This window comes from Mchenga conophoros, linkage group LG8 (genome assembly GCF_057382185.1).
Source record: "Mchenga conophoros isolate Kocher_MC1m ecotype Shallow Benthic linkage group LG8, M_conophoros_male_GT1.1, whole genome shotgun sequence".
Classification (NCBI taxonomy): domain Eukaryota; kingdom Metazoa; phylum Chordata; class Actinopteri; order Cichliformes; family Cichlidae; genus Mchenga; species Mchenga conophoros.
Genome location: NC_140533.1, coordinates 13,090,552 through 13,104,032, shown reverse-complemented (window position 1 = coordinate 13,104,032; position 13,481 = coordinate 13,090,552). Strand labels below are relative to the sequence as shown.

General features: G+C 45.2%; 1 protein-coding gene across 1 annotated transcript; it reads right to left on the bottom strand.

Moving 5' to 3' along the window:
• Positions 1 to 8,169: 8,169 nt before the first annotated feature.
• metrn (meteorin, glial cell differentiation regulator) lies at positions 8,170 to 13,256 on the bottom strand. Its single transcript, XM_085284282.1, has 4 exons — positions 12,758 to 13,256; positions 11,679 to 12,112; positions 10,298 to 10,357; positions 8,170 to 9,885 (listed from the first exon to the last, which is right to left on the bottom strand). Exons 1-4 carry the CDS (start codon positions 12,862 to 12,864, stop codon positions 9,572 to 9,574), a joined length of 915 nt encoding a protein of 304 aa, XP_085140408.1. The 5' UTR covers positions 12,865 to 13,256; the 3' UTR covers positions 8,170 to 9,571.
• Between the last annotated feature and the right edge of the window lie 225 nt (positions 13,257 to 13,481).

Here is a 13,481-nt window from a genome sequence, read left to right as displayed (position 1 = left end):
TCTGTCACACTGTGCTAGAGACCAGTCTGTGACCCCCTGGAAACAACAGGTTGCTAAGGAAAAATGTACAAGTGGTTGGTGAAAAGTTCCTGAAGGTTTCACAAGGTGAAACTGGTAGAGAGTTATATGGTGCTTTGTTTGCTAGCAGACTGGAAGATGGCACTTTTGCCTCACAGCAAGAAGGTCTTGGGTTTGAATCCACCCTCTGGTCGGGGCCTTTCTCTGTGGGTGGAGTTTGCATGTTCTCTCTTCCTCTCACAGTCCAATGACATGCAGTTAGTGGGGTTAGTAGGTTAAGTGTTTGGTGTAAGGTGTAGGGGTTAGGTGACTTGTCCAGTGTGTGCCCTGCCTCTTGCCTCATGGTAGCTGGGATAGGCTCCAGCCCCCTCACAACCCTGAACTGGATAAGTAGAAGTGGATGGATGGACTGCTAGCATCTGCCAGCAAACACTTGCCAATGGTTTGGGAAATGCACATTTTTCCCTAGCAACTAGAGGTCACTGACTGGTCTCTAGGCCTGCATGACCAAGGTTGATGGGTGTAATGGGTTAGACTGCAGCAGTTTAGATTTCAGCATCAAAATCCAAACTGAACGAACTCTGTTATTTCTGATCAAGGGTGAACAGTTTAAACGCCACAAAGACGAAATTTATTTCAGTTAAATTATGATACATTCTTTAATATTTCTACTTTACTGATACCAAATTAAAACTGTGATTAACACATCCGAGCTCATTTAACACTTTATCTCCCCTTTTCTGTCTTTTTAGGCACACACAATCATATACACAATAATTTATCATTTCAAATTTATTTCAAATTTTTATCTTTTTTATGTTCATGACATATTTATTTTGTTTCTGTGTCTGGGTTTCTTGGTGAATTGTGAATGAAGAAAATGCTGTGTTTCAATAATTTAAAAAAGTTCTGTTTAAAGTTACCCACGCAACAATATCATTTATATTGTCGACAGAAGGTTGCGTCACATTCACGCAGCAACTATAGGAACGCATGGACCATTATCACTGAGCTTTACATGGAATCATTGCAATGCAGGACCATGACCTAATCAACATTAGCAACTACATGGAAACATATGATGCTTATTTACGTTCCCTACACTCTTCTGTTTTGTCGATGATACTTTGGGCGCGCATTTGTTTTGGTGGTGGGAAAGTGGTGAAAAGGTTGCATGAATGTGTCGTTCTGAGGATGGGAAGTGGGGTGTAGCGATGCGGAGGAAGTACCTCACATGGCTCGCGATGGGCCGCTCGTCAAGAGCCCCTTTGTTTTAGGAGGTTAATGCCTAATTGATACAAGCTTAATGAGAGTGGGCTGTGTGTGAGCCTGGGGTGGAGGGGGTTGGTGGTGGTGGTGGTGGGGGTGCTGCACGGCCCTGCCGTAATTGGAACGGACAAGCCTTGTGTGGTCGAGGGGTGTACGGGGAATGGATTTCTGGGAACGCAAGGAAAGTTGAGGAAGAGTGGGAATGAGGAAGAAAAAGTGACAATGAGTGCGAGGAATGTGGGAGAAAAATCTGGTGTGATAGTGAGAGCATCGCGAGATCATGAGAAAGAAATGTAGTGACGATGGGGGGGACGACTCGCTGTTCTCATGGATGTTTAGTTCTAATGGAACTTTATTGTTTTACGAGCTTCCCATAAATCGCTCGTGCAGTGTACGATACAACAACTGCAGACCTACCAACATCAACTGTAACCGTTCTCTGAGACACCTGTCGTTTCTGATGAGCTGTCTTTTCACCCCCTCTTTCAGTCTGACAGTCTGAGACTATTCACGCAAGAGTCCTCAGCTTCCCTCCAGACAAGCTTTCAGTATGAAGGCTGGAGAGGCATTAAGAGGGAGGAGGGAAGGGGGCAGGAGAGGGGTGCACAGAAGAGACGAGCCGTGCACTTTAGAAACCTTGAAGAATTAGGACTGAAGGCTTTGGAGAGTCTGGGTGGCTGCAAGAAAAGGGGGTTAAAAAAAATTGTAAACGGGTCCTGGTTGCATAACTATAAAGATGAGAGGGAAAGCAAGATTTCATAAATTGAGCTTAAGCTGGGTGTGCTTCAAACAGCCGTGCTAAATGATGATAGAGTGAGTGTGGAAGACTGGAGAGGAGGAACGGTTACAGTACTGGTGAGAAAGACGGGAGGGAGGCGGCTCAATGAACAGGAGTGAGTGAGAATGAGGCTGAGTGTCGGTGAGGGAAGGAGAGAAGGGCAGACCCTCTGCGTTCCCACACTCAGCAGGTTCCCACAGTAGACCCAGCTAATCCCTGTCTTAATTGGGGGAGAATTCCAGCGCACATGTTCCCCTGGAATGAGCAGGGAAACTCAGGGAGCATCTGACACATCAGACAAGCTGCAGCGGCTGAGCTGATGCACAGTGTGCCAGTGCACTCTGTTGGAATATAAACACACCGCCCGACTGTCAGCACATCTGATGCATAAATGCTTTCACAAGTTACACTTTTTTTCCCCCTCCCCACCCTTTTCACTCCGTCCAGCGCGAGAAGTGTTCTCGGCAGCCACTTAGCATCGCTTTAACCACATTCCAAGAGTTAAAATTGTGATTTTATGAATGTTAAAAGCAGGCGTTGGTACTTCAAGACTTTCACGCTTTCAAATGTTTGGGTTTCACTGAATTCCAGGAGCAATTTTTAGTCACGACAAGTTTCTGTGTTACGTCTCTGAGTTTAAGGATGTTTGGCTGCTGGTGATATTGTTGAAAGGAATACACTGAAGCTCCAGTTTGGACTCGGGAGCTAGACAATGCAATAGGTCTAGGCTGCTTCCCATGATACAGTGATGAATGTTTCTTTTTCATTCAACCGTTTTTTCTCAGCATGTGTTTATACACCACTCTGCATTTAATCGTTAGTTATTACTCATCTCTGGTTCTTCTCCACAGTGTGTCTCACCCCCAACTGGTCTCTCTGAGCCTTGTTTCTGCTGGAGGTTTCTTCCTGTTAAAATTGAGTTTTTCCTTCCTACTGTCCCCTAAAGCGCTTGCTCATAGGGGGTCTTCCCAATGTTGGGCTTTTCTCTGTATTATTGTAGGGTCTTTACCATACAGTATAAAGCACCTTGAGCCAAATAAATAAAATAGTTAAAACTGAATTGAATTATTGCTATAGCAGCAGAGGTATGAGAAGTGATTATGTCTCAATATCAGATTTCAAATACATTTATTTGCAAATTAGTCTTCATTTTGTTACAATAAGAGAAACAGTGGTTGGAGACCGTGGAGTGACCAAAATAATGGGTGACTGACTGTATTAAGGCTAATGATTATACAGGTGGAGGCCAATACAGGCAGCTGTAAGCGATGTCTGTCTGCGATGCCTCACCTCAGCTAAACTGATAACCAGACCTCCCGACTGGGTTTGTGATGTTGGTACCTGTGGTTGGAGCATTCTTAAAGCAACTAACTGACAGGTGGTCTGACTAAATAACAATCGAAATAAATCGAAATATTTGTTCTAGTTTTGCTGAATAGTATTTTTTTTGTACATTAGATTAATTACAGTAAATAAATGAGGTCTCTGCTTCTTTTTTAAAATATCACAGTAATTAACTTCTTTAAAAATCTATTGTTAGAAAGTATCATGGGTTTTTCAGCTAGCGTTCAACTAGCGAAATGCTAAGTGCTCATAGTAAGACTAGTATAAGATGGTAAGACTAGATTTTAGTGAAGGATTGTACGTATGAAAAAATAATCACTTGGTACTAGACTCAGTGTTTTATAATGAACCCCCACCACACACGCACACACACACGCCTTTCTGCTGAAGAACCTGTGCTTTCTGCAGGTTTAGTTTTTAAAGCATGACGTTTACATTCACACCTACCTTGCATCGTGTCTGGCTGATGGTGCAAAGGTATTAGTGTAAGGAGGCTTTGAACTTCTCTGTCAAGCTTTGATTTAATTTTTTTCCCTCATTTTAATCAATACTCAGCTGTTTCTGCTTGTGGAACACAATCGACCCCTAACATGAAAGCGTCTGAGGGTGTGCACCACTATTCTCATTTTTTGGATTATTTTGTCTACTGCCTCTCACGTGATGGCCGGCTTCACCCTTCCCTCGAGGAAGGCTGTTCTGAACAACTATAAACACCATTCAACTTAAAGAGACGACCTTCTGACTTTTAGCTTTCCAAATACTAAAACATAGAAGATGTAACATTATGTATTAATATGCCCTTATGTTAAAAGCTGGCTATTTTCTGTGACATGCAGGACAGAGGTTGGAAATCAAAACCTTACACCAAAGCTAGAGAACCTCGAGAAGCAAGACAAAACGACAATTTTTCATTATTTTTTGACTGATATCGACTAAATTTCTGTGTCAAGCTACTTGTTTTTCCTCAGTGAAAATAGACAGGTTTTACAGCCCTGTGCACCAAATGTATCTGCTGACAAATCCTGCCTCGAAGCTGTGTTGGGCAAGAGAACATTGCAAGGAGATACTAGTAACACAACAAAACTGCAGTTTCGCTCCTGCCTACCTCTTTCCTTAATAAACAGTTCGAACAATAGGTATAGTGCAATACGTCTCTGAGGAGGTAACCCAAGACAGCTACTCCACAGAGCAAGATAACAGGTGAAAAAAGCCCAAAACAAAATAAAGAGCAAAAGGAGAGGCAGGCAGTGCTGCGCTGCAAGATTAGATGGGAGAAAGATAGAGTGGGTGGGCACTTTGTGAGAGAAGAATTCAGCTAATCTTCTGGGGAAGTTTCTCCCTTTTGTGTTGACAATCAGAGAGGTTTTTGTCAGAAAACCATAATCCTGTTGGTTAATTGGGAGCGTTTAAAGGCCCGGCTGAAAACAGGTGTATTTGTCTTTGGTGGGTCGACCCTCTGTCTGGAGTTTGTTATGAAGAAGGCTGACGTCAGCTGCACGAGGAGGAGAGACAAAGACATCAGTCGTCCTCGCCTAACACCGAATTCTGCTGCTATGTGAGGTTATTCCAGGAAACAACTGTGCAGAAATGCAAGTCACACCTCAAGCATGATCGCATCATAGTGAGAATATTTCAAAAAAGGACACTGTGATGTCATCTGCTGCTTGGCGCGCTCTTGGTTTGAAGCTGTAAGGCTGTCTTCCTGTATAGACTTCGTGCCATAGGACACCAGTCTCAGAATAAGCCTCAAGTGGCCATTTGAGGAACTGCAGCTATTAGCTCCGGCGCTATAGTGATTTGAATTCAGATGTGAATTTTGTTCAAGTGCAGCAGAGGATGAATCCTAATCAGTCCATCTGCCATGTTTCTCGTCTTCCTTGAGCACTGAGTGACCCTAAGTGGCATTATTAAGGTGTGATGTCAGTGTGTGGAGGTTTTTGTGGTTGTACCCCCTGCCGGCGATGTCAGCCCCAGCTGTGTTCAGCTCGACGCGGTGCTAGCGAGCCTTCGCTGGAGGGGGTTGCAATTCATTCCCTCTGTCTTTTCTTACAATACTTTCTTTTTTGGCGGGAAAGCACCAAAGACGCTTCTTTGACCCAACTTGTGTTTCTTTGCGGCAGGGCCCGCCTCCAACCTCATACACCATGTCCACCCTGTCTTGATTGATTTTCAGTGCACATTTTGGAAGGGATTAAAGCCATCTGCAGCCTCTCGAGGAACAAAGGGTGCTACTCGCTCTCCACCCTTTAGCACTTCAGAGGGATAACATGGGCAGAAAAACATGCTCTTGCACTGCTATACACTTGTTCTCTATTTTGCTTTGACCTCTCAACCCACCCAAACTGCCTACTCTACGTTTTGTCTCCCAAATGTCGCTCCGCTCTGTGGACTTACCAGTTTTTCCAAAGTGCTCAGTGCAGAAAGATCGTGATTTAAAAAACACTGTTGCATGTTGCTGTAGAGGTTTTTCCATGCGTATATCAGCATGGCATGAAGTGAAGTTTCCTTTTGGAAATCACCTCTTCCAGCTGTTACGGGGTGTTATGGGAACAAGAAATTGTCAGCTGGGAATCTGGGAAGCCAAAATGTGGTCATAGAAGTCTACAAGGACTCATCCTCAGCTGGTGCCGAGCTGATGGAGAGGCAGCAGGAATCACAACCACCGAGTCAAACAAAGAGGTGGATGGACCAAGTTTTGTACGAGCTAATGTTCAGTTACCGTGAACTATGGAACAACCATTTGCATCTGTGGGAAAATAAAGCACATTGAAATCCCTGGCTGTCTTCATCACTTCTTTGACCACCTAACGTGTGCAACGGTGTAACTCATCACCTCAGCTTATACACCAGATAAAAAATGTAACAGCCTTTGGGATAGAGGCCGAAGAGCTTCAGAGGTCATTTAAGAGCCTTCAGCGCCGTTTGGCACAAAGAGACTGAGGTTTGAGATCGCTGTCAAGTGTGTGTCAGAGCATCGCAACCACTGTTTTAGATCTACGACAGCACAACAACCAGCAGCTGTGGACCCAAGTTATGGAAAAGATTAGATGACGAACCCGTGAAAAGACAGCTCCAGCGAGGGAAAAAGGATCCAGATGAAGGATTAGTGTGAGAAGCCGCACTTAGAGATCTGGCAGCGAGCGTACCGAAAGTTTGTGTAAGAAACGCAGCTGATGATCTGGCAGTTACACAACCACAGAGAGAGAAGCAAAGCTGGTTTCAGCTCTAATAAATAGCCAAAAACAAAACAAAGAAACAAGAAAAAACTACGTTATAACGCCGAAAGCAGTGCTGTTGCATATATTTAGGCCTTATGTTGCGATTGTGTCAAAAATCCCCAGAATCATTTCACATTAGGAAAACTGCAAAACTACCTCCGGGTTTATTATTAAGTTTGATTCATCCTCAGATTTTTTTTTTAAAGCTGGATAACAGGAAGAGCTTGTGCTGAGCCTCAGCAGTGGGTGGGGTGTTCTGCTGTGCCGTGTTTGGGCGCACCTTTCCCCCCGTCTGCACTCTCATCTCTGGAGCTTTGTCTCCGGCCACTTCCCTCTAAAGTCCGCACCCTGGAACACTCTCCCACTGCTTTGGATTCTCCTTTCTTGAGTGCTTCCTGCTTTGCTAAGCTGAGCATTGAAGGAGTCGCTGCCATCAAAAGAGGATATTTGACAACAATCCCCAAAGTCTTATTGGGATTTTTTTTCTGTTTGTGTGCATTTAAACTGAGCAGTGTAACTGTGTTGTGTAACTGTGTCCTTTTAAGGGGTTCAACCTGGGGTCACAGACAAGTGACAACAATGCAGGAAATTGAGCTTTGTCAAAATGTCACATGATGTATAGGTAGGGAATATAATTTGAGTGCTCTTTGTTTTGGCTTATCAGCTCTGCAGCAGTAAGCTCAGATGGACTGAAGGGGAGGGGGCTGAGTATTTTTATGTGTGTGTGTGTGTGTGAAGAGCCTGGCAGCTCGAGGCCACCCAGCCAAAGGATGCACTGAGGCAGTAAATGGTCGGGGAGGCTGGAGGTTCACCCACATCAGCTCCTGAGACAGTGGCGCCAAACCTGTGCCTTTCTACGGGAGTGCAGCCAGACGTGGGAAGCATTCTTTTCAATTAAACTTAAGCACCAGGTTAATTCCCCCAGCTGCTCTTTTCCACATGGCTTTACAGCTCACAGTAAATCTGAGAGTTTTCTGGAGGTGTTTATGCAGCAGTGATCACAGTGATTCCTCATCTATCCATGTTCCAAGCAACTCGACCTCTGAGCAGAGTGGAAAACACATTGATTCGACTGTCTCCTCGTGCACACGCGGTCAGGATAAAGCAGGCGACTGTGTGGCACCTCAGCTCAGCCGGGCCTGCCGTGCCACTCCCTTAATGGCAATTTATTGCTTCCTGTCCTAAAAACGGGAGGCCGAAGACAACAGAATTCTTCTCGCTGTTTTTCGACCTTCCCTTCCCTTCCCTGTCCAAATACCCTCAGGGTCCCAAACAGTCCCTAAATCTCTCCACCCTTTCAGGCCCTCTCGCTCTCTTCGGCCACGCCATTTGTTCTGCGCTTTCAGGAATCTGATTCATGAGCACTTGGAGTGACTTATGTTCTGAGAAAAGGTAGCCACGGAAGAAGCCTTACATGCTCTAATGGAGGCTGACCAGTTTTAATGATTTGGTTCTAAGAGGATTAGGGAGCACGAAAAGCTCAGTAGAGTAAGAAAACCTTAAAAAGTTAAAGAAAAACACTCAAACACACACATCTGAAATCTGTTTTTTTAACAGAATATTTTAATAACACAGACAAACATAAAAATAATCCACAATACTGAGACAATACTTTTTTTCATGCTTTTGTTTCTAGACTTTCTTATGAACATATTTACAATCACATTATATTCACATTTACACACAAAAATGGCAGTGTACGCATTAAAGGCATACCGTGTCAGCAGATTATGGTCATTTGGTACGAACCCCTCCTCCTTGGTGATATAGTGCACATCAGATCATTCTTTACAGAACTCATTTCACACATTAAATGCATATTTTATTGTTTTCTTGAGCTAACCTCGTCCAACCAGAGTAATGTCCTTCCAATGAGAGGTTTTTTACTTTTATCATCAGTGTATGAAGTTTGCTGATTATAAAGAGTCGAGTAGCATTTACTTTCCATCAGTATGTGAGAGCAGAAAGCAGAACGCGATAGGACAACAGTCAGATTTACATCTGCTTTGGCAAGACTCAAGCAGCTTTGCTCTTTACGTTTAAATACTCTTCAAAATCAAAGGCAGTCCAGTCAGCTGTAGTTTTGCAGAAATATTGCATGCACATTAAACACGTCTTATCTTACATGACTTATAAAGTTTGCGTCTCCTCACGGAAGCAGAAACGAATCTCAGACAGGCTACAATAGGAAGGTGCTCTCAGCACTATATCGAGCTGTGAAACCTGCTTGGGTAGCCATAGCTTTGTTACTGTTGTACGTGCTCGCATTTATCTGAACATATATTAAATTCTCAGTTGTTTCACTATGCTACATATAGTTGCTTTTTTTTTAAACATTTATTTGGTTTTCAGTGCTTGCAGCATCACACTTTCTAGATCATTCCCTTTCATTCAGTGCAAGTTGTTTTTAATGTTTCTCTTAGCGTGGACTTATATAATCTCCTTCATAAAACTAACACTGAAGACAAGTATCACATTGTCCTGTTATTATCTGATAAAAGACATTATGAATAGACCGCAGCAACACCTGTGTGGCGTACGCTCCACAGGATGTCAGCTGATAGCCTTGAGCTTTTTATAGAGCTTTTCTTTTTTTCCCTAAGTTTCAATGCGATGACTCTCAGTAGGCCTGAATTAATGGAAAGCTTTTTCATCATTACATCATTTTACTTTGACCATCTTTATGGCATCACTGCTTAAGCTTCGTTTCAGCCGTGTCCCCCCTCAGTGTCACGAAAACCACTGGGCTCTTTGCAACAAGTGACCGCGTATTGCACTGAAATGGTGTCTGAAAAGTCCATTTCACTCCTCAGGCCTTTGGGAAGGCTACGCGAGCCGACAGTCGCCCGTCTCGGCTTCTTCCCGAACGTGGAACAGGGCTGAGTTTGGCCTGGCGCTCAGCACAGCTTCCAATTTTGCGTAGCAGACGAGCTGAGTTTTTGTCTCAGTCTACGGGCAGCTCGCATGGTATCTGCTGGGCTGCTTTGGCTATGGTGTAAGCCCTCTGGAAGTCCTTGTAGCGCGGAGCGCAGCCCAGCCAGGCCTCGCCGAAGTGGACTCGGCCGGTGAAAAGGAAGCTCCCGGGTCCGGGTTTGACGCCACACTGGAGCAGAGTCCTGATCTCGCCCCGGCTGCTCAGGCGGCTGTTCCCGGTGAACAGTGTGTACTTCTGGCGAAACACGCGGGTGGCGCTGACCTTGATCACGGCCGCTCTTAAGTTCTCGTCCTCCTCCACTGACTTGATGTTGCCTCGCACCACTGCAAATTAGGAGGATATTCAGGTTAACATTGAAGCTCATTTCCAGAATAATTATCCAATGCATGTTTTAAGCCTTGGTTCAGAGTCTGCGAGCTACCAACAGATAAAAATCCTTAAGAAGTCCCTGACCTGCGTACTAATCAATGAACTTTTGTTCAGTCAGCTCTACTTCTCCTCAGCCCTTTACAGCTCAATCAGAGGCCTGCAGATTAGTCCACTACTCCTTCTCTAGGGGGGTGATGCTGGGGTTAGTCCACTATGGTGCCTGGGGGGGGGGGGGGGGGGGGGGGATTTGCTATTTCACCTTTAACCTTTCCTTTTTTTAAGGGAACATTTGGAGGCAACGTCTTTGAGCCAATCTCACGTCATTAAGATGCAGAGGTCTGGTTTGATGTATATGTAGTGACTTACCAAAATCACTGGTGCAAACAGCCATCAGAATCTCAGTGTTGTTGCAGGGTCTGCAGGCGTCTGGAGGGACAAAATAAAGAAAAGAAAGCTGGAGTCATTTGGTGACCTTAGACAAGACTCTCAACTCCTGAAAGAAACCTGTAGGCTAATGTGCTTGAAATCAGGCAGTGCATTTGCAGATCACATGCAGAGGAATGTGATCCAAACCATTAACTGTGCAAAAAAAAAACCCAAAAAAACCCCCAGCAACAAAGGGGAGAAAAACCTGTAACAAACAGCTGCTACTTTTCCAGTTGGCAGCGGAGGTCCAGAGGAGCTGTAAGGTGTGAGGCTCTCCTACCCCAGGCCAAATGAAACTTCCCCCCGTAAAGCCTTTCAGGGTGTCTGCAGTCACATCTCATCAAAGCCTAGACAGAGGCCAGGGAGAGGGGGGAGGACTTCAAAGAAGCCCGATCCAACTTCTTAGAAAATCCTGTACTTTTCTGTGGAGGCTTGACAGCTTTTATTGAGAACTAAAAAATACTTTAAAAAATAGTTTGGCGCCTTACTAAGACACTAAGATTCATAGCGGGATTTACTGATCAGGCCCAGAAAAGCTTCAGACCAAAACTGTTTGCACTGATTCAACTGTGGAAAAAAAAAAAGTTCTGGCATTTTTTTAAAAGTTCTCCTTGTGGTTCTTTGGAAAACCTCTTGATAAATGAGATTCCTTCCTCTCCAGTCCACAGCACCCCCCACTTCCAAACCTAATCAGTGTGTGCCCGTGTGAGTGTGTGTGTGGAGGGGGGGGGGGTAAACTCCTACAGACAAGAGGCAACTCAACAAAAGAGGGGAGCATCTCAGCTGGGCAGAGGCCTCCCTGTTGCCTAGACAACGGCAGTAATCCCAGAATACTCATGCGCCACCCATTCAAAGGGCTCTGGACTCTGGAGAAAGCCCCACATACTGGGCTTTTGTACCCCTCCTCCCCACTTCACCGCTCCCCTTCTCCTACTTCAAACCCTTTGGGGGAAAAGTTTGGCCACTTCCTTCTCTCTGCACGGCCGTGGAAAGTCCATGCAGACCGCAGAGGCCTGTTCCCAGTTATGAATCATCCTCAAAGAGGATTTTATGGGGTAATAATATCGTCAGTGGTGAATCACAAACTCGCATCTGCCAATTTTACAGAAAGGAAACAAAAGACCTTTTACAGATTTAAGAACTGCATGCAGCTAAAGTACTATTTTGGACAAACCTGTGAACTTTAAGGTGTTACGCAGCCACTCATGGAGGAAATGTTGATTCATAAACACAAATAATATGAAGAAAGGTTCAAGCTTAAGCAAGACCCTCTTCAGCACCAACACGGCAGACCTCGTGCAACCTGCTCTCACCTACTCACCTTCAGTGCTAATAGGGTGGGAGTCCAGGGACAGGCGAGCTGTCCAGTCCCCTCTCAGCTCGTAGCGAAATGAGGCGATCCTCCTGCTGATGTCCTGATGCGGTGTAGCCTGCAGGAAGAGGGCCACCCTCTCCCCAGGCAGGCGGCTGAAGCAGCGCACCCTCGGCGGGGGGGAGGATTCCAGGCGGTCTCCTACCAGGAGCTCGAGGACCCCATCTCTCTCCAGGTAGAGCTGGGCTCCGTGGAACTCCTCAGAGGGCTTGACGCAGGCAGTGATGAGCCCAGAGCTGCTGCCGCTGGGGCCCACCACCATGGAGGGCAGGCGCGGAGACAGGGTGAGGCGCAGGGCTCCTTTGGGATAAAGCCAGTCCAGTGTGCCCTCGGAGCAGTGGAGAGAGATCTGCTCCACGCTGCCCTGCTGCTGGGACAAACCGCTGTGAGCAGGAGGAAAAGGGAGAGGAGACAAGGTTAAATAAAGTTTTTTTATGAAGTTTGTTCAGGCCAAACTTTCCTGAAACATCTGCACACAGCTGCAGGATGGAGGGAGAGGGGATTAAATGTGATCACTGCACATCAGCAATAAAAGTTTGATGTCTGGTGAATAAATGTCATTAAAAGTCAACTTTAGTTTCAGACAAGGCGCTGCCTACTGGCAGATCTGCAGAGATGATGACCCTGAGTGGCATCTACACTCAACTGTAGTGTTTAGAATTTATAAATATATGTAAAAAAATTATATATATATATATTGAAAACATGTCTGTAGTAAAGAGCAGCCTCCAACAGCTGCACATGTGTATATTTTCTCCATGCATGTGATTTAATCTTTCAGTCTCCTGCCCGTCTGACCCTGCGTGCCTCCCGCAGACACCCCAGAGGCGCAATCGCAGCAGAGCCCCGCAAACATTTAAACTGCACCGCAGTGACAAGTCTCGACTTGTCGCATTCACTCAAACACCGACCACACGAACAGGAGGCACCTGTAAGCGTCTCTGAGCGGTCATTTTTAAATCCTCTTTTCCATCATGCCCAGTGAACACACACTCACACACACCACAGATCAAATGTGAAATACTTGCCTGCCTCTCCAGCTGCATTGGTCTTCGGAATAGTTTGAAAGGCTCACGTGGAAAAGGCAAAAAAGTAAAATCCACACTGCGTAAATCCAAACCCCAAAGCCGGGCATGTTGGATGGATGATGCAAAGTAAGGTGGAGGGGGAAAAAAGGATTATTCCAAACTGCCGATGTCCTAAATCTCAGTGAGTAAAAAAAAAGTCTATAAAACAAATAATAATCTACCTCTGATAACCTCCATAACTTTGTACCCTCTTATCCTGATGCGTATGATAAGAGAATACAGCTTCTGCACTCTCCGGGGCCGATGTGAGCGTGGAGGTGCGGAGCTCTGAACTTATCCCCCCTCAGGAAAACTTCACGGACCAATCAGAATGCAGCGACAGAAACTTTAAACCACTCGCCCAGCAGAGGGGGCAGGGAGGGAGGTCTGACCCTGAGAGTGAGTAACTGTATGCAAGGATGGAACCGAGTAACAATTCACTATTGTGTCTGCATACAAGATACAAACGAACTGGCCTGAGTGAGGAGTGAGTGTACAGAAAGTACTGCAGTTTAAAAACACCCCACCCCTCCTCCTCCACACACGACTGAGAAGTTTTATGACCTCCATTAGTTTCACTTCATCCTACATCGTCACTTCTGCTTGTACTTCATTTAATATTTAATATTCTAAATATATATATATACATATGAATAAAGTAAGTTTTTAGTGTATGTGTAGCTCA